Here is a 23,854-nt window from a genome sequence, read left to right on the forward strand (position 1 = left end):
AGATGGGTCCCTGCTGTCGGATGTGCGTGGGTGCCATATTGCATGTCAGCCGGACACGGGGGCTGTACCTTCCACCCTGGCTCTGCACATCCGTGTGGCTGCAGAACTTCTCCGTATTCACTCTGGATTGGGTGGCAGGCTCGGGTTCACAAGTTTTAGAAGGCTGGCTATCACCAGGCCCGTGTGTTACAGGGAAGTTGGAACAACAACTTGCATTTGGTGTGTGTGTGAGACAGTGAAATCGAGCAGCCTGGGATGGAAACGGCTGTGGTTGGAGCCGAGGTGGGTAACACTTCATCACACGGTGCTGCTCCTACAGGAGGCACGCCCCACGAGGGACCAGGATAAAGGTGGAGAAGGCGTCCCATTGAAACCCTCCTGGCTGACAGAGCCTGGCGGGCTTTAAAAGACAGCCCATCGTGCCAGGAGGGCTGCCAATGTCCAGATAATCCTCCTAATTGGGGCGGCCGCCCATGGCGTGTTTTGAATTGGAAGCTCTGAGGACGGCATTCTTGTTCTTTTTTTGGAAGGGATGCCCTTGTCTTAAATAGCAATTTTTGCCTGCAGCTAAAGAGAATGACTACAAAGATCTTTCGATTTGGCCACTGAGTGACCCCTTAGGAGAGTTAGTTGCAGAGAGTACATTTTTGACTATTTCTTTAAAGTTTGAGAAACTTTGCTAGTCAGCTGTGGACATCAGGAGGAGACCACTTGGACCCGAGCAGAGGCAGCTTTGCTCATGTTTCCTTAAGGTAATGGGGTTTGGGCTTCAATTGGTTATGTTTCAGCATTTTCTCCATTTCTCTATTTATGTATCTTTCCCTTCAGAATGTTCTTAAGTCCTCTAAAAACACATCCTGCGCAGTTCTCTTAGGGATTTACAGCAGGGCTTATTTTCGAAAGATGGGACAGGTGGAGAAGTAGTGAGTAGGAAATCAGAGAGAAAGAAGAGCTTGCTTGTTGATTGCGGGGCACCCGTAATGCTCTTCCTTGAGTGTTTGCCTGTAAATTGCAGGGCTCTGCAAGTTTTGGGGAAAGCTTTTAAATGAGTTTAAGGAAATGGAGACTGCATTCTCTAGTCACTGGGTGCCCGAGGGCGAGTGTTCAGGCTCTGGCTGGGGTGGGGGTATTGGGGAGTCAAAGCTGTGCAAGGATGGGGTGGGTCTGATGCTGGCACAAGGCCTTTTCAGATGCACAAGGGCCACGCTCCTTGGCACTGTGCTGTCTGCTGCTCAGCCGTGGTCATGGCCTGGGGTGCTGGGCTGCGCTGCCGAGCTGGGCTAGATGGGGCTGTATTCGGGGTTGCGGTGATGCATGAGCAAGGGTGTCTGTATTTCCCCAGCACTCCTGAAGGCACCTGGGCCGGAGGACCTGCAGGGCAGGAAGCTGCCTGGGATGAGAAGAGGGGCCTCAGTGCCAGGTGTGGGGTTGCCTGGATGTCCCTGGGTTCTGGATGCTGTGGGCTCTGAGGGGTCGCTGGATTTTATAGAAGGAGGCATTTGCAAGGGGCTTCGGTGACACATGGCTTCCTCTTATTGTTTCTCTGTGCCTGACATGGGAGGGGATGAGCTGAGGGTGTGAAGGACACGCCCAGAAAGCCATGTGGCTGGCGACTGGGAGCATGAGGGCTGGGACCAGGGTTCCCATCTGCACGTGCGCCCTTTGTGCTGGATGCCCTGTGTTGGCTGTGGCCCTGCGACCTGCACACTGACAGGAGCATGGCTGCTGGCACACAGCTGGCTGGCATGGAGGCAGCTCCTCTGGGTGTAGACCCCAGGAGCTGCCCCTCCGAAGGAAGGCAGGAGCTGACAGCCACAGAGTGCACGGTTCTGGAGACTCTTGGTACTGAACACATTCCCTTTTGCTTCATGGTGCACTTGAGGGCTGCCTGTTACAGCCCTGACCAGGCCTGGGCTCTGACTCAGTGAATCCCGTCTTCGTAGCTGGCTTCTGGCAGTTTAATTCTCTCGAACTGGAGAACTATCTTAACATTTAACATCCTTTATGGATAAACGTTGGCGGTCCAGTGAAGTCTGTACAATTATTTCAGAGCCACCAATATCCAGGGTTTTAGTTGTTTTTCTTTTTCTCCCTGTAAATGTATTTTCCATACGATGGTTCACACTTGTAAGATTTTTATACCACATCCAGTAACTAAGTTAGATATAAATAGTGTGCTTCATTCATCCTTTGAGTATCAGATTCAGCATTTCTGTGGGGGAGTGAACTGGGACCTGGGGAAGGACGAGGCTTCCTGTGAATCACTTGCCTTATCAAATCATCGTAAATCATTACAGTCGTCCACAGTGTGTGCCAAGACCAAAACCGTTTGACAGAATCATTTAAATCAGCTTGGAGTAAAAGGTCATTAGGAAATCTTCCTGATAAGCTTATTTATTTCTCATTTTTGGGGAAGTTTAATTTATTATATTTTTTTGAGATGGAGTCTTGCTCTGTCACCCAGGCTGGAGTGCAGTGGCACAGTCTCAGCTCACTGCAACCTCTGCCTCCTGGGTTCAAGCGATCCTCCTGCCTCAGCCTCCTGAGTAGCTGGGACTACAGGTGCCCACCACCACGCCTGGCTGTTTTTTATTGGAGTAGGTGGATTTTGCCTCCTCTGGGCGGGTATCTCTCTCGTGCCCGCTCTGTTGCTTGGCTCTGCTGGGTGCGTCCCTGGAGGAAGGGGCGGAACCTCTGTGCTGCTGCTTTTCATGTGTTGCTGAGGCTGCGCGTGTTTCCTTGGGTGCCTCCAAAGCTTGTCGACGGGGCTTTCTGGAAAGACACTGTGAAGCCTGTGATTCTTGATAGGGTTTCTACCTGGCGTGGTATTTGCCTGTGAGGGGACTGCATGGGGCTTTGTTCAGAAAGCTCCTGTGTTGCTGCGGTCTGGGCCCTTGGGAGTTGAAGTATTAATATAAAATGCTCAGATCCCCGACCCCTGTGGGGGAGGTTTGGGGACACTCTTGACACCCAACACTGATTTCTAGCCCACACCCCTTCACCCCCTCAGGTCTGTTGTCAGGATTCTTTTCTGTGTCCCATCTGTTTCTGTGAAAACCTTGCAGGCTGGAAAACTTGGAGCAAACCAAGGAGCTGCCGCCCGGGGCTTTTCGGGGGAGACCCTGTCATCTTCGCATGGAAACTGTGTTGTGGTTCCCGGCTGGAGACATGGCGCTGCTTTGGGTTTTATAGATGTTAAGTAGGAGTCCTTAGTGTGTGTGCGGTTGTAGGTTTATAGAAACACGCTTCCTATCTATGTGAAATCGCTTGGGGTTTTTAGAACATCTGCCCATCCAGGTGCCTCTCTGTGCACGTCTAGAGCCTGCCCCTGGAGGGAGACCCTTTGGGCTCTTGGAAGCAGGAACTGGATTTGTTCTCTGCAGAGCCGAGCTGCTGAGCAGAGCCTGTCCCCGGGGGGGCTGTGTGTGCAGCCCCTCCCTCTCGAACCCACCCACGCGCTGACCTGAGACTCGGCATCTCACATCCTTTCTCACTGACTCCCCTTTCTGCTTCTTCACCTTCCCCTGCTTCAGGTGGAATTCCTGTTTTGACTGAAGAGTTACTTTTCTGCCTGCACCATTTAGGCCTCTTTGGCTGGATCCAAGCATTTTGATTCCTGCATCCCCCGTCCTTGGTGGGGCCTGTTCTGTGCTGGACACAGGCACACTGTGGCAGGCTGCCCCTTGCCTGTGTGCCTGGAGGGAGCGGGCCTCTGCCCTCCTCACCTTCTGGTGGGTGGGATGGGTATGCAGGTGGCAGTGGCTGTGCAGGGTGGTTGATGCCCACTGTTTTCAGGCTTGGGCACAGTCTCTAGGAGCAGTCACAGCCTCACAAGGAGGATGCTGTGGGAATCTGACCTGCGGGGTGGTGGGGAGGCAGAGATGAGAGCCTGCATGGTCTCACGGGGTGGGGGATGGGCTCTGCATTGGGATCCCGACTCTCCTGGGCCAAAGCCTGAGGTTCCTTTTTGGGGAAAGCAGGTGGGGGACCAGGGGAAAAAGCACAGGGCCCTGAAGGATAGGCGATTATAAGCCAGGCCAGAGAGTGGACTTCAGACACTGCGGCCAGCCGGGCTTGATCTGTAACCTGTCTCGTGGTCAAGCACACGTAGAAGTGGAGTCAGGCAGGAGGGCTTTGGCCTCTGGGTCCTGGGGCTGGCACTTCAGGAGCTCAGAGTATTCTTTCCACACCCTGTCATTTCTCCTTTATTAAAAGTAGTCTATGCTCTTAGCATAAGACTTGTTTCTCTAACGTCTGCACACAGTTACGTATAGTCACGCATTGCATAGGGATGTGTCAGTGTGGGCCCACATACACTGCAGTGGTATAATGCCGTGTTTTACCATTGTGTTACACTTACATACAGTCTTGCCTGCTGGAAGGGTTTGTGGCCTAGGAGCAGTGGGCTTCACCATATCGCCTAGGTGTGTGGCAGGCCGTGCCATCTGGGCGTGTGAGTGTCTACTCTAGGAGGTCTGCACAGTGACAAAATCGCCCAACAGTACATTTCTCAGCTCGTATCCCATTCGCTAAGTGACGCGTGACTGTGTTTGTGAATTGCGGTCACCTGTGCAGCTCACCTTCCATCAGCCCAGGAACTCGGCCCCTGTTCTCCTTCCTGCCCTTTTCCCAAACCTTGCTTCCCTCTGTCCCCAATTCCCACGTGTTCTCCTTGCCGAGCAGCTTGTATTCCTCACACTCCTACACGCTCTGGTACCACAGTCTCTCCTTAAAGATTTGATACCTTATTGGGAAAAGAGAATTATTTTAGTGCACAATCATGAACAATTATTTATGTTAACCATTTAACACAATTCATTACTGATAATTAATTGATACTGATTTCCTAATAAGGCAGGCGGCTGCTCTCGTCTCTATTTGAAGTAGTGTTGGTGCCCCTTTTCTTAAAGTTGGTGGGATGGGTCTTGTAAGGGTTCTTAGGTTCTTGCCGAGTTTAAAAAGAAGAAACTCAGGCCAGCACAAGAAGAGCCAATGCGAATTTATTTGGCTCCCAGGCGAGGTTCTGCGGTCCAACAGGAGGGGCCGGAGAAGTCGCACAGGCTCCTCTCAGACATGGGTTTTTTTTTTTTGAGACGGAGTTTCGCTCGTTACCCAGGCTGGAGTGCAATGGCGCGATCTCGGCTCACCGCAACCTCTGCCTCCTGGGTTCAGTCAATTCTCCTGCCTCAGCTTCCTGAGTAGCTGGGATTACAGGCACGTGCCACCATGCCCAGCTAATTTTTTTGTATTAGTAGGGACGGGGTTTCATCATGTTGACCAGGATGGTCTCGATCTCTTGACCTCGTGATCCACCCGCCTCGGCCTCCCAAAGTGCTGGGATTACAGGCTTGAGCCACCGCGCCCGGCCAGACATGGGGTTTTATAGGGAGTGGAGACGTTTGATTGGTTGAGCCCAAGGGGAGTGGGACCCGGATGGGAGAATAATGCTAGGCAGGGAGTGGGGCCCGAATGGGACAAAATGCTATCAGGTAGGTCCTGGCGGGGCTTCTTTTCCGAGCTCCCGGCGAGGGGGGCGGGGCGGGAGTCTGAGCTCCCGGCGAGGGAGGGGGGTGTGTCCGAGCGCCCGGCGAGGCGACTGGCCTTACAGGTCTGTTTTGGGGAGCACGTGGCTCCCCCCCTCCCCCCCGGCCCCCGCAGCCATGCCTTCGCCTTCGTGGCCCGGAGCTCTGCTGATGATGTTCCGTGTCTGTTTCAGGTGCTGGCTGCCAGCTGCTGCGCCCCCCATGTAGAAGGTGCACCTCCTGGGAGCAGGCACGTCTTTTCGCTCTTCTGACCATGGAGAGATAGGACGGTCCCTGCAGCCTGCACGACAGAAAGCTGTGCCGCCACCACCGGCCGCGCCCATCCTTCGGATGGATCGCAACAGAGAGGCCGAGATGGAGCTGAGGCGAGGCCCCAGCCCCACCAGGGCCGGCCGGGGCCACGAGGTGGACGGGGACAAGGCCACCTGCCACACCTGCTGCATCTGCGGCAAGAGCTTCCCCTTCCAGAGCTCGCTTTCGCAGCACATGCGCAAGCACACGGGCGAGAAGCCCTACAAGTGCCCCTACTGTGACCACCGGGCTTCCCAGAAGGGCAACCTCAAGATTCACATCCGGAGCCACCGCACAGGGACTCTGATTCAGGGGCACGAGCCGGAGGCGGGCGAGGCGCCGCTGGGCGAGACTCGCGCCTCCGAGGGTCTGGACGCCTGCGCCAGCCCCACCAAGAGCGCCTCGGCCTGCAACCGGCTGCTCAACGGGGCCTCTCCAGCCGAAGGCGCCAGGGTCCTGAACGGGGCCTCGCAGGCCGACAGCGGCAGGGTCCTGCTGCGGAGCAGCAAGAAGGGGGCAGAGGGCGCTGCGTGCGCCCCAGGGGAGGCCAAGATGGCGGCCCAGTGCTCCTTCTGCAAGAGCCAGTTCGAGCGGAAGAAAGACCTGGAGCTGCACGTGCACCAGGCGCACAAGCCGTTCAAGTGCCGGCTGTGCAGCTTCGCGACGCTGCGGGAGGAGTCGCTGCTGAGCCACATTGAGAGGGACCACATCACCGCACAGGGGCCCGGGGGCGGCGGCGGTGGCGGGGCCGAGGCCTGCGTGGAGAACGGCAAGCCCGAGCTGAGCCCCGGCGAGTTCCCGTGCGAGGTGTGCGGCCAGGCCTTCAGCCAGACCTGGTTCCTGAAAGCGCACATGAAGAAGCACCGCGGCTCCTTCGACCACGGTTGCCACATCTGCGGCCGCAGGTTCAAGGAGCCCTGGTTCCTCAAGAACCACATGAAGGCGCACGGCCCCAAGACGGGCAGCAAGAACAGGCCCAAGAGCGAGCTGGACCCCATCGCCACCATCAACAACGTGGTCCAGGAGGAGGTGATCGTGGCCGGCCTGAGCCTCTACGAGGTCTGCGCCAAGTGCGGCAACCTGTTTACGAACCTGGACAGCTTGAACGCTCACAACGCCATCCACCGCAGGGTAGAGGCCGGCCGCGCGCGCGCCCCGGCCGAGGACGGGGCGGAGGGGCCCCCGGACACCAAGCAGTTCTTCCTCCAGTGCCTGAACCTGAGGCCGTCGGCGGCCGGCGACTCGTGCCCGGGCGCGCAGGCCGGACGGCGGGTGGCTGAGCTGGACCCGGTCAACAGCTACCAGGCCTGGCAGCTGGCCACGCGCGGCAAGGTGGCCGAGCCGGCCGAGTACCTCAAGTATGGGGCCTGGGACGAGGCGCTGGCGGGGGACGTGGCCTTCGACAAGGACCGGCGCGAGTTCGTTTTGGTGAGCCAGGAGAAGCGCAAGCGCGAGCAGGACGCGCCGGCCGCACAGGGGCCCCCGCGGAAGCGGGCGAGCGGGCCTGGGGACCCCGTGCCCGCCGGCCACCTCGACCCGCGCTCGGCCGCGCGCCCCAGCCGCAGGGCTGCCGCCACCACCGGCCAGGGCAAGTCCTCCGAGTGCTTCGAGTGCGGCAAGATCTTCCGCACCTACCATCAGATGGTGCTGCACTCGCGCGTGCATCGCCGCGCGCGCCGCGACAGGGACAGGGACAGCGATGGGGACCGGGCGGCGCGTGCCCGCTGCGGCTCGCTCAGCGAGGGGGAGTCGGCCTCCCAGCCCAGCAGCCCCGGCTCCGCCTGTGCCGCCGCTGACTCCCCGGGCTCCGGCCTGGCCGAGGATGCTGCCGAAGACAGCGGTGAGGAGGGCGCCCCTGAACCTGCACCAGGTGAGCAAGCGCAGGTGGCCCGGGTGGCCCCTGGGAGCCCAGGCTCAGGGGTTCCTGCTCCTAGGTAAACGTATACTCAAGTAGCCCCTCACTCAACCAGGCCTATGCTCAGGTGACCCTGGGCCTCAGGACTCCATGCCTGGGCCGCCTTGTGCCCTTGTCCAGGGTCCCTGTGCCCAGGTGGCCCCACACCCAGGAATCTGCCCCCCCAGTATGGACTGGAGCTCGCACTGGCGAATGCAGACGCGGGCACCCATTCGCTTCCCTTGCAGCTTCTTTCAGTGTTTGCTTAAACTCACACCTTTGACCGCCAGGGTTGATGGTCTCACCTGCTGGTCTCATCTGTCACCCTGATTTCTGAGCAAAGAACACCAGTATGGATCCCTTCTGAGACATTCCCCCCTCTTCCTTTTCTGCCCCAGACTCAGTTCTCACCATACAATGTGCATACATGTGTGCAGACACACACACACACACACACACACACACTCTCACTCACTCCAGCTGGGTAGAACACTGTCTTCAAATTGGTGTGCAGTTATAATTAATCTCCTTGGATTCAAGTAACCCTGTGGGTTTAGAGACAGTTAATTGGAACAGATTACTTTCCACATAGCAGCCATGTAAATATTTAAAGATGCTTGGCCAACGTTGTTTTCATAATTCTTCTACTTTCTATAAATTTTAAGCATTCCGATATTTCCTTTATTATTTTTTGCTTTGCATAATTGTTTTAAGTGGAAAGTGATGTTTAGTTCTAGAATTTGCATGTTTCTCCACAAAGCCAAAGGTGTTTTTCTCTTCTCTGCAAACCTGTTACTGACTGTTGCTTTTTACCTGGACTTTGAAGAGTGATAGAAATCAAAGCCCATGAGCAGGGCTGTTTATATTCTGTGGTGAAGAAGATGACTGCTGTATTACTTCAAAACAAAACAAGACAATGTCATTTTTCCTTGTTAGAGATCTGGTCAAATCTGGACAGTTTATTACAGTCTTACACAATCTGTTGTATGAGGGTCTGTTACAGTGAAATGCACATCGAATCAACAGAAATGTAGAAGGCAAGTCATTTCTCCAATCCTGTAGCGAAACCTGTGCTGAAGCCACGAGCAGGTTATGAGCGTGTACATAGGTAAATGAGTCTTCAGTGATGTTTATTGCAGCTTCTCGTCACTTAGTCATTGGTCCCCGTGGGAGGAGCAGGAGAACACGGCCTTCTGTGCTCCTTCAATGCGCACTTTTGGATTCTTTGAATAATTTGTCATGTGAAACCGGGTTGACCCCATCATGACCCCTGGTTGACTTTTTTGAAGTTTAATTCTTGGTGTTTTTTATTTTTATAAATACACATTTTACTGGTTATGTTTCAGTAGTACTCTGACTACTTTTTGGAGCACACATTGGATAAAATATTGGGCTAGCACTATGTTTTTTTTTCCACTTTAAAGAGAAGTATTCTTAATATTTGGAAAAGCTTCTGGGCCTCACCGCATTTATTTTGATGGTGGTCACGTGATTCAGAATAAGCTAATCTAGTAGTGCTTTTAAAAGTCAAGAAGTTGGAAAAATGAAACGATTTTCATCATAAATTAGAAGGTACTGTTTTCTTTTCAGGTTCATTAAATTTTAGAGACTACTATTTATGTATTAGAGACATGTATGTTTTTCTCTCTGTAACTTTCTGAGAAACCTACCATAGACCTCAGATGATTTCCATAACAATACATATATCATAGTTGAATTTAAGAAAAAGTTGGTGATAGAATAAATAGGATGTTTTAGGGTATTGAGAGAGGACAGAAATCAATGGCATGACAGGCATAAAACATGGAAGAGCCTTGTAGGTGTATGTGGGTCACTTTCTGTAATCCCAGAGGACAGTAGCTGTCTACCTAAAAACACAGACTTTTCACTTCAGTAACAGCCACCTTTAATGGCCCAGTGTAGCAACGAATGACTAATTCAGGGATATTCCTTGAGGAGAGAGATCGTGTTCCATCGATTTAACTACTCTATAAAGACTGTGATTTGCGGGGCTTGGCCCAGGTCTTTCATGGGGCTGGCTTGGAAAAGAAACTGGGTATCTTGAGTCTTATGTTTGAATCTGCAGCATTCCTTTGTTTTCCTGAAAAAATACACCCAGCTTTGGAAAATGCTTGCTTTTCCTGTTACGAAAAAGCTTACTTAGTTCTTTAAACTTTTAGGTTATTTTGATTCTCACAGAACTCTTGATGGGAAGGCTGCTTAACACTGTTAGAGCAGCTGTGTAGAAACCGAGGCGTGAAAGGTAACGGAGTTTCTCATGAGCAGCAGCCAGCCTGCTTGTGGAGCAGAGTTGAAATTGTGATTCCCATCCATGCGACCATTCCAGTAAAATCAAGTTGTGCCATAATTTTACCCACACTTTTTTTTTGACATCCAGAAATTGATTTGATTGCTATTTCTGGATCTGGAAATAATTTACATTGTTAGATTAACTGAAAGAAACTCCTTTTTAAAATGAAATGTGTTTTTTCAGTTGAATGTTGCCATCTATTCCTCTGGAAAGTTCTGATATTCACGTTATTTTTATCCCCACTTAAGACGTGGTCCCAGCAGCTCTTGTTATTGACTTAAAATAGTAGAAGTGCAAAATTATGAAAAAAAAAGTCAGTCTTTGTGAGTACGTTACTAGATTTAAATTCTCCACCGAGAAAGGTACATGGTGTGGACGGAAAGAACGCTTTTGGACTTCATAAAAAATTAGTATTTTTAGTAGGAAAGAGGAGGGGTGAAAGGGCATATGATTGGAGCTTATAAAAATCAACATTTTCAATATTCTCAAACACAAGTAGGCTCAGGGAGCTTAGAAACCATCACTAAGGAAGAACGAATATTGCTTTGCAAGGAGACATACAAACCTTCAGCATATGGGCCAAAATAGAACTCTGATGAGAAAGCGTTTAGGCGACTCATGAATAACAGAAGCACACAGAGAGGCCGCGCATCTCGGGAAGATTTGCTGTCGGAGTTCCTGGCATCGTGGAACTGGGATGAAAAGTGCCTGGACTGGGACGCTCGGTGCCCCGGCCACCACAGACACTCTCAGGTGCTCGTCACGTGCAGTCTGCCGTTCAGCTGCGTATCATTCAAGACTCATTTGACTACGTTTTTCACCATTTCTTGTGGTGCTAATGTCTGTCATGTGAAATCCATATTCCATCCTGTTGAAGCCACCCTCAGTTTTTAGGTGCTCACTGTGACTCAATAGGTCGGTCACTCAAGTTTTAGATGAAGTTGTGGGAAGTGACGAGTACAGCTGGATTCCGCATCTGTCGGTAAAACCAACCACAGACTGAAAATCTTTAAAAAAGAGATGGTTTGTATCTATACTGAACCATCTTTTCTTGTTATTAATCCCTAAGCAACACAGCAGAATTTATAGAGCATTTATAGTGTACGATTCTAAGTAATCTAGAGATGATTCAGAGTATACGGGAGCATGCGCGGAGGCCGCAGGCAGGTGTTTACATCAGGGACTTGAGCACCCTTGGATTTTGGTATTGGGGGAGTTCCTGGAATCAGTCACCCCCTTCCCACAAGGGACGATTGTGTTCAGCTGTTTTTGATCAACATAATGACAAATTATATAACTCAATAGAATAAAAGAAAGTGCTTGGAACAAGTGCTTGGTATTATATGCAATTTGAAGAATTAAGAGTCTTCAAAGAAAAAAAATGTGGTCTAGGGAAGGAAAGGTAATTAAGGAGGAAATGGGGTTGTCTTCAGAGCATCTCTGTTTTCTGTCCCCTTGCTGGCTGCCGCCCTGCCTCCCTGCCTCCTGCCCCCCTGCCCCCCTGCCCCCCTGCCCCCCTGCCCCCCTGCCCCCTGCCTCCCTCCCGCCCTGCTGCCCTGCCCCCCTGCCCCCTGCCGCCCTGCCTCCCTCCCGCCCTGCTGCCCTGCTGCCCTGCTGCCCTGCCGCCCTGCCTCCCTCCCGCCCTCCCGCCCTCCCGCCCTGCCGCCCTGCCCCCCGTCCCCCTGTCCGCCCTGCCTCCCTGCCGCCCAGCAGTCAGTCCTGAGAGCTCATCTTCTTTCCACCATCACCAGCCACACTCAGGCTTTTGCCGCAAGGTGTTTGCTGAACATGTGCCTGGAGGCTGTCTGGCTGTGGCTGTCAGTGCTGGTGCGCTGGCTGTGAGGAAGGCCAGGCTGCAGTCATGCGTCTGGGCACAGAGGTTCAGCAGCCATCCTTCTTTCTTTCTAATGGAACACACAGAGAGAGAGAGAGAGAGACAGAGAGAGAGAGAGAGTTTAGACAGGATCTCGCTCTGTCATCCAGGCTGGAGTGCACAATCTCAGCTCCCTGCAACCTCCACCTCCCGGGCTTAAGCCATCCTTTCACCTCAGCCTCCGGAGTAGCTGGGACTACAGGTGGGTGCCATCACACCTGGCTGATTTTGTATTTTTTTGGTAGACATGGGGTTTTGCCATGTTGCCCAGGTTGGACTTCTGGGCTCAAGTGATTCACTCTCCTTTGCCTCCCAGAGCGCTGGGATTACAGGTGTGAGCCACTACACCTGGCCTGAATGACGTGTTATTACGCGTTCACCCCTTGAAACCTGATAGTGATCGAGGGTGAATCTGGCCAGCAGAAGGGAGAATGGAATGAGGGGTGAGCTGAGAGGGGCGTTTGCTTGTGCAGCCAAGCCTGCTGGGCGTGGGCAGCCTTTGTATGTTGTTTCTTCTGAGCGTTTCTTCAAGGTGGAGCAGGAGGAGCTCTGACAGCGCCTTCACTTGTTGACCTTGTGGCTGAAGCCACTCGCGATGCCGAGTCTCGCGAGGACTCCGCAGTGTCTTGGCTTGGACGCACAGTGGGGCAAGGCTCTCTGGAACAAGTCACGGGTTGGGAGGCGCTCTCGTCCTCACACAGCGCTTCATCATGGGTCCCATGGGAGGCTAAAAGTGGTTCAGAGAAAGAGGTTGTGGACTAAGGAGGAGAGAGAGTGAGTGAAGCGCGTTCACCCAAGGGGAGTGCAAAGTGTAGGCAGGAAGTAGCATCCAGTTTAGCTGGGGAGGAAAGCGCACACAGCTGGGAACGATTTCATGAAAACGCTGCTCCTCCATGGCCTGGAGCTGTGGGATGCGCTCATTCTGAGGGGGTCTCCGTGGCATTGAGAGCCTCTATTAAATAGGAGCTTTCAGAATGGCTAAAGGCCAAACCCACAAAGCCAGCTCCCTTCAGTATCCAGATGGGTTAACTCGGTCGGACTCTGCCCAGTTCCTTCATCGTGCACAGCCCCAGGCTCACCTTGCGTAATATCTAATAAATATTCACACGTACACTCTCTGCTGCTCCTGAAGTGCCTGGGTGACAGGCTGTCCCAAAAGTGAGAGCCGCTGTGTGGCCCATGCCAGGCCCCACACGGCTCCCTGGAGTGTTTTCCCTAACCAAAATGAGCCGGAGAACATCCAGAGAACAAAACCAGAGTGGGATCTGGTGAGACAAACTAAGAATGGAGATGAGGTCAGGGAGGTGTACGCCGGTCACAGGCTTTGGAAGGGCGGCCACAGCGGGCACAGCGGGCACAGCGGGCCGCACAGAGGGCTTTCGAGGGCTTCACCTGGAGCGAAGGCAACCTCCATGGCTTTTCCTTGTACTGCATTCTACAGGATTTGTTTAGTTGGGAGTAAAATAGGAGTTGGAAAATCCTGGTATTAAATCCTTGTTTAGTATAAAAGTGCAGCAGTGTTCCTCAAGAGAAATGTTCAGATGTAGTTGACAGTCACATGCAGAATGCCTTGTGATTTACTCAGCATCTTAGCAACTGGAGCCCACTCCTAATCCGCGCTCCCGCACTCAGGAACACGATGGTGATTGTTCACAGGGCGCTGGGTGTCCTCGTGTGCTTCCCGAGTTATCAGAGGAAGATTAAATTATGATAATACTGTCTTATAAATACATTTTATTGTATTCTGATTCTTTGAGCATTGATAATCTATGCATGGCATGCATGCTGATGTTTGCTTGAACAGAGCGCTACATTTTCTGACCTTCCAGAATGAATTTATTCGACTGTGAAAGGCGCTAGACTCTAGAGATTATACTCCGGGATTTTCTTCCCGTCACTGAGAAATACATGTGGGATGTACGTACTTGGTACCATGAAACAAACATCAGGCAGACATTTTGGTTTGCTAGGAAAATTCACTTGATGTATTTTCTGTCTCTTTTTTGACTTGAGATAGAATCACAGAATTGTAGAGGTGGGAGGGAACTAAGAGGTATCCATTCTGTCTTCCCGTTTTATCAGTGAGGAAACGGGCACAGGGCAGGGTTGGCTTTTGCCTCATGCCGGATGGTGTGTGTGTTGCTGAAAGGTGGCGTGATTGGTGGAGGACACACAAGCTTGGATTCAGACACATGGATTTTAATTCTTTAACCACCATGTCACAGTGTGGTATTACAAGTTCTTCAGCCCCTGGGAATCTGCAGTGCCCTGCCTTGCAGTGGGTGGGCTGTGATTCCTACCGAAGGAGCTGTCCCTGCCGCTTTTCCTGGGTGTGCCTGGAACACCGGTGGGCATCCTACAAACACACTCTTTCTGTTGGCATCCAGCTGCCAGCCTCCCCTTCCTGGTATGTCCACGAGGGGCAGGAATGCGTAGTCCCCGGAAGGCTCAGATTCTGCATCTGCGTCTGCACCTGTGCCCATGTTGTACACAGGTGAGGAAGCCCGTCAGCCATGGTAGCCTGTGCAGAAGCCCTGTGGGGTGTGCTGAGTTTCCTTCCTGCCTCATAGGAGGTGACTTTCAGCGCATGTTCACTGAAAGAGAAGTTCGTATTCTTGGACTCCAGTGCCAGTGGATGCATTCACAGGTTCTTACCCGATGGAACCGTTTTCAGCTTTTTCTCTCTTTGCCTCGTATACTAAACTTCTGTACTTCAGTTCTGCTTTCCATGCTAGATTTAGCATTTCCCATTCTGCAGGAGGGGTGGTGCTAGAGACGATTACTGGCCCTGAACCTGCAGGTGAATGTCACCATCGCTGTGTCCTGAAGAAGTGATGCTCTCCATCCTCCTAGTACTGACTGGAACTTGTTACTCTGGCTTGAAATGGAAGGCTCCTCTTTGTAGATTTCATCTGTCCATAGTGAACAGAAACACCTGAATTTGGTTCCTGCACCCCTTTCCCATGAGATAGGGCATTTTGTGGACTAGGCTGGATCGCTCCTGGTAAAGAGGGAGGTGTTCTGATTCCACTCCCAGCCATCAGTTCCTGACCAGCTGGAAGAATGGACAGTAGCAGCCGGAGCAGCGGGTGCCGAGTTGGGTCAGGCGTCGCTGAGGGGCTGTGCACATGTGAGAAAAGGTGCTGGTGGTTGTGGTGGGGTTTCCCAGCCGGGAGAGATGTGGTGCCGTGGAGTGGGTGCACCCCTGTGGGGCCAGGGCCATGGACCCTGAGATGGTGCCTTGCTGCTGAGCTGCCCTGGAGCTGCCCGGCTGCCCAGTCATTCCAACCAATGATTCTGCACCTGCCTGTGTTGGTCGTGTGGTAGCCCTCCTGTATCTGTGCTGCATCTAAGCCCATCCCTTCTCGGTACATCACTAGGTGTTTGCTTAAAGCACAGATACCCGCCCTTCCGCTCAACCCTTCTGTGTTCCTCCTTGCGAACCGAGGAGGCTCTCAGCTCCCTACACATTTCAGCTCTGGCCCCCGCCCATCTTCTCCCTGCTCCACCTTGCTGTGCCCCGAATTCTGTGCCCAGACTCAAGGCTCCCGTGCCTCCTCCACAGGACCTGAGCGTCCAGCCCCGACGCGGCACCTCGGGTGGAATGCACACCTGAGCCTCAGGCTCGCCCCGTTCCTCCCCGCTGCACCCCATCCGGCGTGGACACATTCCTTCCAGGCAGAAGGAACCTCTGTGTCCCCAGACACTTTGTATGTCTCATGTTTTCCCGCATCCGTCTTGTGTCAAGCATCCTCGAATTGTCATCTCATTGAAGGCCAAGGACTCACGATGAGAACCGTGGCCGGAGCTGCACCTTGACGAATTCTCTTCTTCGGAGTTGACAGCGAACTGCATGGAGAAATGTTGTCTTCAGGGGTGGGGAGTTTTGCACTGGAGCAGTCAGCGCTCTGTAGTCCTTTTTACTGGATGTCTGGACTCTCTGATAAAGAAACAGCCATGACCAGCAGTCACAGCAGAGGCCGGCCTTACAGTTAGTATTTAATGGGAGCATCTTGGGCGCCTACAGAGTCTTCAGTGGAAAGCGCTGCATGTGTGGATTTCAGTCCCGTTGCCACTCAGGCCGTGCGGACTCGGGCCGTGGGGCTGGTGTCACTTCTGGCACTGTCAGACTCAGTGAAGTGAGGATTTGAGGAGGTCGCCTTTTTCCCTTCTTCTGAACCTGCATGCCCCATGTTGGAGCCATGCCTCGGAGTTGCTGTGTCTGGGGCCTTCGTTACTGAACCGTTGTTACTGTGGACCAGGAGCAGAAGTTGGCCAAGCCCCTTCTCAGTAGAGAGTGATGCGAACATGGAATGACCCTGGGCATGGGGTCTTGCTGGGGCCCCGGACTGTCGCAGCAGGCTTCCTTGAGAGAGGTTCAGGCCACTGGATGGTTTCCCACCTCAGTACAGAGGGCCATGGACCTGGCGGCCTTTGGAGGCCAGAGGCTGTGGGAAGATCCATGGAGTTTCATTGGCGCTGGGGCCCAGAGATTGGGGCGGTAGGCTCTGGACCCCCATCTGGGGCTGCTCTCCACTGAGGTCCAGCACACAGGGCTCTGGTGACACAGGAGAGTGAGCTGTCAAGGACACAGTTGAGTGCACATCCTCCAATTCAGCTGAGATGAGGTGATGGGCCTGGGGAGCAGGTAGTGACGGTGCTGGTGCTTTGCACGGCGTCAGAGCTGAAGGCAGAGGCCTTTGGGGTGAGCGGGTGGCAGTGGTGCTGGTGCTTGGCACAGCATTGGCACTGAAGGCAGAGGCCTATAGGGTGAGCAGGTAGTGAAGGTACTGGTGCTTTGAACAGTGTTGGCGCCGGAGGCAGAGGTCTGCAGAGAAGGGCACGTGCTGGAGGACCGTCCATCCTACTGTTTGAGGAGTGCTGTGGGCGTCGCATTTTGAGGACCTCTAGATAGAGCCTGAAGCCTGTCCTTTCCTCAAGGAGTCCTTCCTTGTTTAGCTGGTGACATCTGCAGAAGCCATCTCCAAGCTTCTCACCCACAGGAACTTTGCCACTGGCCCTGGAGTTGGTGACTGCTTAGAATAGCGGACCTTGTCCTGTTCCTGCTAGGGTAGCAATGGGGTGGGGGCTGAGCACACTTGGAGGTGGCGTGCGTGGGGTGCTGCTGGTGCATGCACGTGAGTCCATCTGTGTTTCTGTAAAGGAATGCCTGAGACTGGGCAATGTATAAAGACGTTTATTTTGGCCCACGGTTCTGCAGACTATACAGGGAGCATGGTGCCGGCATCTGCTTCTGCTGAGGGCTCAGGAAGCTTAGGATCATGGTGGAAGGTGCAGGGGAAGAAGAAGGGGAGCCTATAGGTCCTCACATGGCAGGAGTGGGAGCGAGGGGTGGGGGGAGGTGCCACACACACTGAAGCCGCCAATCTTGCTTGAACTCAGAGCGAGAACTTGCTCATTACCTTAATGGCAGCTCCAAGACATTCATGAGGGACCCGCCCCCATGACCCAGACACCGCCCACCAGGCCCCACCTCCAGCACAGGGAGTTGGTCTCAGCATGGGGTTTGGAGGAGACAGATGTCCGAACCTACCGGGCGCAGGTCCTTCCAGAGCAGTCCCTCATTGCTTTCAGGATTGACTTCCTTGTATGACTTAGGCTCAGTCAACTCTTAAAGGAGTCTGTGGCTTGCAGTTTGATTTGCATCATTCTTAGTCTGTGTTTTCGTCATGGGCACACTGAATTATTTCATAGGTTTAGACTTTCTTTAAGTGCTTGAAGCATTTGCGTTTTATTTGATAAGTGTTTTTGTGTGTGTGTGTGTGTCCTTTTCTCTGGAATAAGTTCTTAATTTTTCATTTGTGTGTGTGTGGTTTTTCTTTTTGTGTTTCTTAGGTAATTTTCTGTGTGCTGGACCTAATCTGAGGCTAGTTTTTCATGAGAGATTTGTCCGCTATTGATAGGATCCAGTATTTGCATATACAATTTGCATAAGCCTTTGCATAATAAAATGAATGCCATTTTAGGTCTGTATTTTACTAGAATGTTAAAAAGCCAGGGATATTTGTCTCTGGATTAAGGTTAGAAAGTAGGACTCCAGTTGCTGAGATTTTACCTGGTTCTCTGTGCATGGTTCACATAGATACCCATCTCCAGGGGGCTTTGTCTCCTGCGTTATTTACGATGGAAACCATTGATGTGAAAGAAGTATCTTCACAGATTAGTAAGACATTTGGGCGAACTGTTAGTTGCCAAGTATGTTCCCGTATAGATGTGCCAGATTTGAGTGTTACTCATGTTCTTTCTCTTAACTCTAGAATAGTTACTTCAGCACTACGAATAAACTCCATTCCAAACTAAATACAATTACTGGTTTATTTAATAACCTGCTTGGTTAAAATGATAATTCCATGGTGCCATTTGTCGAGCTGTCCATCCTGTAGAAAACTGACGTATGTGCCTGAATCTAATATCTGAAGCCTGATGGAGAGTGGCAGCTCCTTCAAAGTCATGAAATTAGGTCTTTGGCACATAGGCTAATCCAGCCATCGATTCCAACATAGGCGTTATATTGGTATAGTTTGCTCGTTGGACTGGACGGTGAGAGCACTTTTTTGATTTTGAAATGATGGCCAGGTTTCCAATCTAACTAGTTATTGTGTTTCCTTTAATTTAAAATTAATCTATCATGTCACTGGCTTTTAAAAAATTGATTATTGCATGACTCATGAGAATACGACTTTTATAGATTATTTTGGTATTAGACTAGCACATGGTGGGAATGGAATGGATTGAAATTTTTCATTTTTAAGAAGTATTTCTGGGTTCTACTTTTTCAAAAATGATGGAAGGTGGCAGATCCAGGGCAATGAGGCTTAAATCAAGACCCAAACCTTCCGAAGCGTTGCGAACGGATAGGGGAGTGTCGGTGAGAGCCTTGAAATGCAGTTAAAAGTGCCTCAGAAGGTGACCCAGGAAGTTCCTGAAGTTCAGGTATGAAAAAAGCAACAGGAAGGTACCAGCTCGGGAATTTTCAGAAACTCTGAACAGAAGGTTCTGGACAGGTTGTGCGTCACGCCAGCAAGACAGAGTCTGTGGTTTCTATGGCGATAGCCTACACTCCACTTAGAAACAAATTCTTGATGTTGTTTTGAAACCTCATTAACAAAAGGGCACCACGTTTGCTTCTGCAGAAGGGCCGGGTCGCGGCGCAGCATCTGGCAGACGTCGGATTCCCTGATACCTTTTCCATAGCCACCGCTGGGTGCGTCATTTTCCATTCTGGGTCAGAATTTCCTGGTTTTTCTTTCTCGAGTTGGAGATCTTTTTCTTTGAATTTAAAGATCTCTTGATTTGGGGGATGCTGCTGCGGTGATTATAGGAGTTTCCCGGGCACTGCACAGCTGTGAGCCCAGCAGGACACGTCTGGAATGGGGACGAGAAGCTGACCTTTCCCTGGTCACAGGGTGTTCGGGGTTACCCACAGCCTCCTTCCATACGCGGCTGGCCGTGGTCATCGTCTTCCTTCACTGTGGGCCCCTCTGTTCCTCCCCCTACTCCTCTCCCTGCTGGAATGGGCAGAGTGAGCAGCCCCGGGACGCCTTAGCACCAAACACCTTGGTGCGTGCCGAGGCTGGCGAACAGTGGACCCCTGCGTCCGAGGCCCTGGCTCTAGTCCAGTCTCAGAGGATGCCTCAGCTTGTTGTCTTTTGTCTGTCCCAAGGCCGTTGACAGAATCCCAGGTCTCCATGTGCCTGCACGTGTCATTGCTGCTCTTAACACGCCTGCCTCCTCCTGGGACCCTCAGGCCCTTGGCCCTGGGTGCCATCTGCAGCTGTCACTTCTCAGCTCTTTCTGGATGCTCTGTGCTGGGGAAGGGGACTCCAGATAAGACCTGAGACCGCAGACCCATCTTCTTGCCTCAGGACTCCTCGTCCCCCACCGTGTGCTGCTGGCCCTGTACCCTGGAGGAGGAGGGTGAGGCAAGGCCCCACTTCCCCAGGGTCAGCCTGCATCTCCTGCTGACCTTTCTGCCCTGCCCTCTCGCCTTTCTCCTGGGTGGCCTTCTGGCCTCTGCGTGGGCTCTGGGAATAGCTGTGGCAGGAGGAACTCACATTTCCTGGGCTAGCCCCGTGCTTGGCTCCCGGTTGTAGAGTTCTGTTCCTTCTTTATAGAACATCCACACATCTTTGTGAACACCTGCATGTTGCAGACAATCCGATGGTGAGGAAGTGCTCGGAAAGGAGCCATCCTCCTCTGTTGACTGTCCTCACTGGCCTCACCTCTTCCAGAGGCTTGATTTCGAACCCTCCCAGGTCTTTAAGATACATTTGCTTGTGTAAGTGTATGTGTATGTGCGGTTTTTTCTTGCTTTGGTACGTAGTAAGAGCATTCGATGTGTCTAGTTCCTCAGCTTGCTTCCACACCTGACAGTATTCTTGGGAATCTCCCTGTGTGGGCAGAGGAGTCGCCTCTGTTGGGCTGCTTGAGGGTGAGGGTGATCTTGTTCTATTTGCCTGTTGATCATTGTTCAAGTCCTTTCCAAATTTCATTACACACAGTGCTGCAGTAAACATGCTGGCGACAGGCCGTTGACAACACTTAGGAGTATTTCAGGATGAGTTTCTTTTCTTTCTTTCTTTCTTTTTTTTGAGATGGAGTCTTGTTCTGTTGCACAGGGTGGAGTACAGTGGCGCGATCTCAGCTCACTGCAACCTCTGTCTCCCAGGTTCACGTGATTCTCTTGCCTCACCCTCCTGAGTAGCTCAGATTACAGGTGTGTGCCATGATGCTTGGCTAATTTTTTATTTTTTGGTATTTTTAGTAGAGACATGGTTTCACTGTATTGGTCAAACTCCTGACCTCAGGTGATCCACCTGCCTTGGCCTCCCAAAGTGCTGACGTTACAGGTGTGAGCCACTGTGTCCGGCCCACGATGGCTTTCTTTAAGTAAAATTAGTAGTTTCAGGAGTTTGCACATTTTGTATTTCGGTACATGCTGCCTGATTGGGTGTAATAATCCTCATGTCCACCAAAAACTTATGAGTGTGTGTGTTTCTCCATGCCCTCAATAATTCTTGGGCAGTTTTAGAACATTCATAATACTGTCTGAAAGAAAAAAGTGGTATATTTTTATTGCTGTAATTTCTGTTTTCTCATTTTTTGTGTGAGCGTAAGCATGTTTTCATGTTTATCAGCCATTTGTATTTCTTGCCTGATCTACTTGTCCATGAAATTTGCGCATTTTAAAAATGTGTTTCCCTCTTCTTGTTAATTTATAGGAACTCTTTATAAATTGTGGCTTTGATTCTCATGTTTTGAATACATTCTCTTGGCTTCTCATTTTTCTTTTACTTTGTGAAGTCTTTTATTGTAGAAGTTCTAAAATGTTAGAACTGTCTTTATGATTTTTGGATTTTACATATGCCTTAGACATTGTCTGTCCTACCATTAAACTATTCTCATTGAATCAGCCTAGTTTGCTTCATCACATTTGCTTTATTCCACATTATGTAAACTCATATTTACTCTGTGAGGTACTTTAAACATTTTCCCACGTTGATCTGGGTTTTCCAGCCCAGTTTATTCAGCAGTTGGCTGGATCTTTTCTGTCAGGTTTTGTTATGTTTTCTCCACGGATCTGAAGTACTACCTTCTCATAGACTCAATCTTCGTGTGCTAAATGCTTTATCTGTATTTCATGTAAGCCTCCAGCATCACCCCATGAGGTGGAAGTGTTACTTGTCTCAAAACACAGATAGGAAATCTGAAGTTTAGAAGGTTAAATAAACTTTCTCAAGATGGTACCAGTCATAAGTGTTGAAACTAGTAATATATAATGATGTATTATGACACGGCAGCAGGGTGTGAGGGGAAGAGGGGCAGGAAGATGGAGAAATTGTTCCTGGCGTTGTGCCCATTCTCTCCCTTAGGCTCTTGTCTCCACCCTGATCCTCACTTTTGCCGCCCCTTCTCAGACCCCGGGTAGCAGGAGCCCTGGGGTGGGACTTACAGGAGGGTTGTGTCCATAGCCTGTCCAGACGGCAAGGAAAGGATGGCACCTTGGTTCCCGGATTCTTGCTTGCCCGGGAGGAGCCACTAGGGGTCAGTGTTGTCCACCCGGAGGCCCTGTCCAGCACTGCTGGGCCACTGAGGCGGGGAGGATTGGGTTTTTGGGAGATGACGCCGGCTCTTCCTACCTTTTTCTCTATTTCCTGTGCAACATTTCCACTCCTCCCAGTGAATTAATGATGCTGCACCTAGCCGAGAAATACTGTTCCTCTTTATACATGTTTATGTGTTGACATCAGCTTTACACATTTTTTTTTTTTGGACTCGTGTGACTTCCTTTGAAATAATTCATTCAAATAATGTGTTTGTTTTAGAAGTTAGGGATGCCAAATTTAGTACATAAAAACACATTACTCCTGGTTAACTTTGGATTTTAGATAAATACTTTTTTAAAAAAGTTTATGTTCCCCATGCAACATTTGGGATATACTCAAACTAAAAAATTACTTGTTAATTTATCTGAAAATCTGTAGTTTAGATAACCGGACAGGCTGTATTTGAGCTGGTAAGTGTCTTGTGAGTAAACCTTTTCTGGTAGGTTATGCTCTTTGAATGCATGGGGGAAATGTCTGGTCTTGTTGGCTGATTCAAGCCTGTTGAGCACAACTCCTTTTGTTTATTACTCCATGGGAGATGTTGGCTACCTCACACCAGCAAATGCTAGAGAAATAATTAGCTGAGGGAGAGGAGGGAGACCCTTCCTTGGAGTTTGCTTTCTTTCTGCAGTTTACATTTGTTAATACTTTAAACATATGGTTTAGCACCATTGAGGGTCAGGACAATGCCTGTGGAAATAAGAGATTTGAAAGAACACAAAAATCACCTTCATTCTTTTCCATTTGGATTAAAAAAGTGACTGCTGGCATTTTCTAACGCAGCTCTCTAAAAGTTTCTTGAATTCGGATGAGGGAATGCACTCGAGTTTGCTATGCAACGTGAAGGCGGTTTTATGTTAATTTGACGTCTGAAACTCCCTGTGTAGTGAAGAGCAGCACTGGGGGGCTTTCCTGCCTGGCGTGGATGTCAGCTGCCAGGGCAGGAAGCTTGGCTGAGCTCGGGTATTTTGCAGGTGAATTTCTGTGTTGAGACTCTGCTGGTGTCTCTTACCTGGACATGGACCCGTCATGGGTTGTCAGTGACTTGAGTGTCACCTGGGGCCATTACATTTCATTTGCTCTGTGGGACCCTGGAAAGTGCAGGACAAGCTCTGGTAAGAGTTCAGGTGTTGAAAAAAGACACAGCTCCGACCACTGGGCATTAGATCCTCTGCATGAGCTCACCTCCTGAATTCAAAATCAAAACCAGCCCCAAGAATTCCTTCGGTCCTCCTGTGACGTGGGCTTCCCAGATGTAGAGAGATGTTTGGCTGTCTCAGTGGCACGTGATCTGTGGCCTGTGATTTGCACAGGAGATGGGGAATCGGTGGTCAGGATCGCACTCAGCGTGTGGGGAAATCAGCCCTCATGGGATGTGGTTCCTCTGGCGGACACATTTCCTCTGGCTCTGAATTGATTTGTCTGTGCATGAACTATTCTTACTTAGTTTTGATTAAAAAAAATCCTAAGGTGAAAAAAATCCATGGCAAATCACCATCTCTTGGGAATTCTGTGTCCTGTGTTTGAACTGTTGAAGAATTACTGGTATTAGTTGTAGATTCCACTGGGCAAATGGAAAAGGCATAAAACAGCGGACTGTTCCATGCCTCCAATCCAATAGAATATGCAAAGAGATCTCACACTTTTTTTTTTTTGAGAGATGGGCGTATAATTGATGTAGAAGGTTCTGGAACTTGGTGTGGCTCCGAGATAAGACTTTCCCAAGTCAGGGGAGCTTGCGACTTCACCTGTGTGTTTTACGGTGAGCTTTTTCACCTGTGTGTTTCGGGGTGAGCCTTTTCGCCTGCGTGTGTT

At 51.0% G+C, this 23,854-nt stretch overlaps 1 protein-coding gene across 7 annotated transcripts in view; it reads left to right on the forward strand.

Annotated features, from left to right (window-relative positions):
* The window catches only part of ZNF516 (zinc finger protein 516), a 135,583-nt gene that overhangs the window by 44,979 nt on the left and 66,750 nt on the right, over positions 1-23,854 (forward strand). For 6 of the 7 annotated variants that reach the window (XM_064379010.1, XM_064379014.1, XM_064379012.1 and 3 more), the window contains exon 2: positions 5,717-7,704. In XM_064379010.1, coding sequence (XP_064235080.1) covers positions 5,874-7,704 — 1,831 coding nt within the window. In that variant the 5' untranslated portion in view covers positions 5,717-5,873. Of the gene's footprint in view, positions 1-493; positions 753-5,716; positions 7,705-23,854 lie in introns of those variants that run through there. The other variant, XM_064379015.1, reaches the window with a different exon arrangement.

This window comes from Aotus nancymaae, unplaced genomic scaffold (genome assembly GCF_030222135.1).
Source record: "Aotus nancymaae isolate 86718 unplaced genomic scaffold, 86718_ANA_hifiasm-v0.15.2.pri h1tg000020l, whole genome shotgun sequence".
In the NCBI taxonomy this organism is placed as follows: domain Eukaryota; kingdom Metazoa; phylum Chordata; class Mammalia; order Primates; family Aotidae; genus Aotus; species Aotus nancymaae.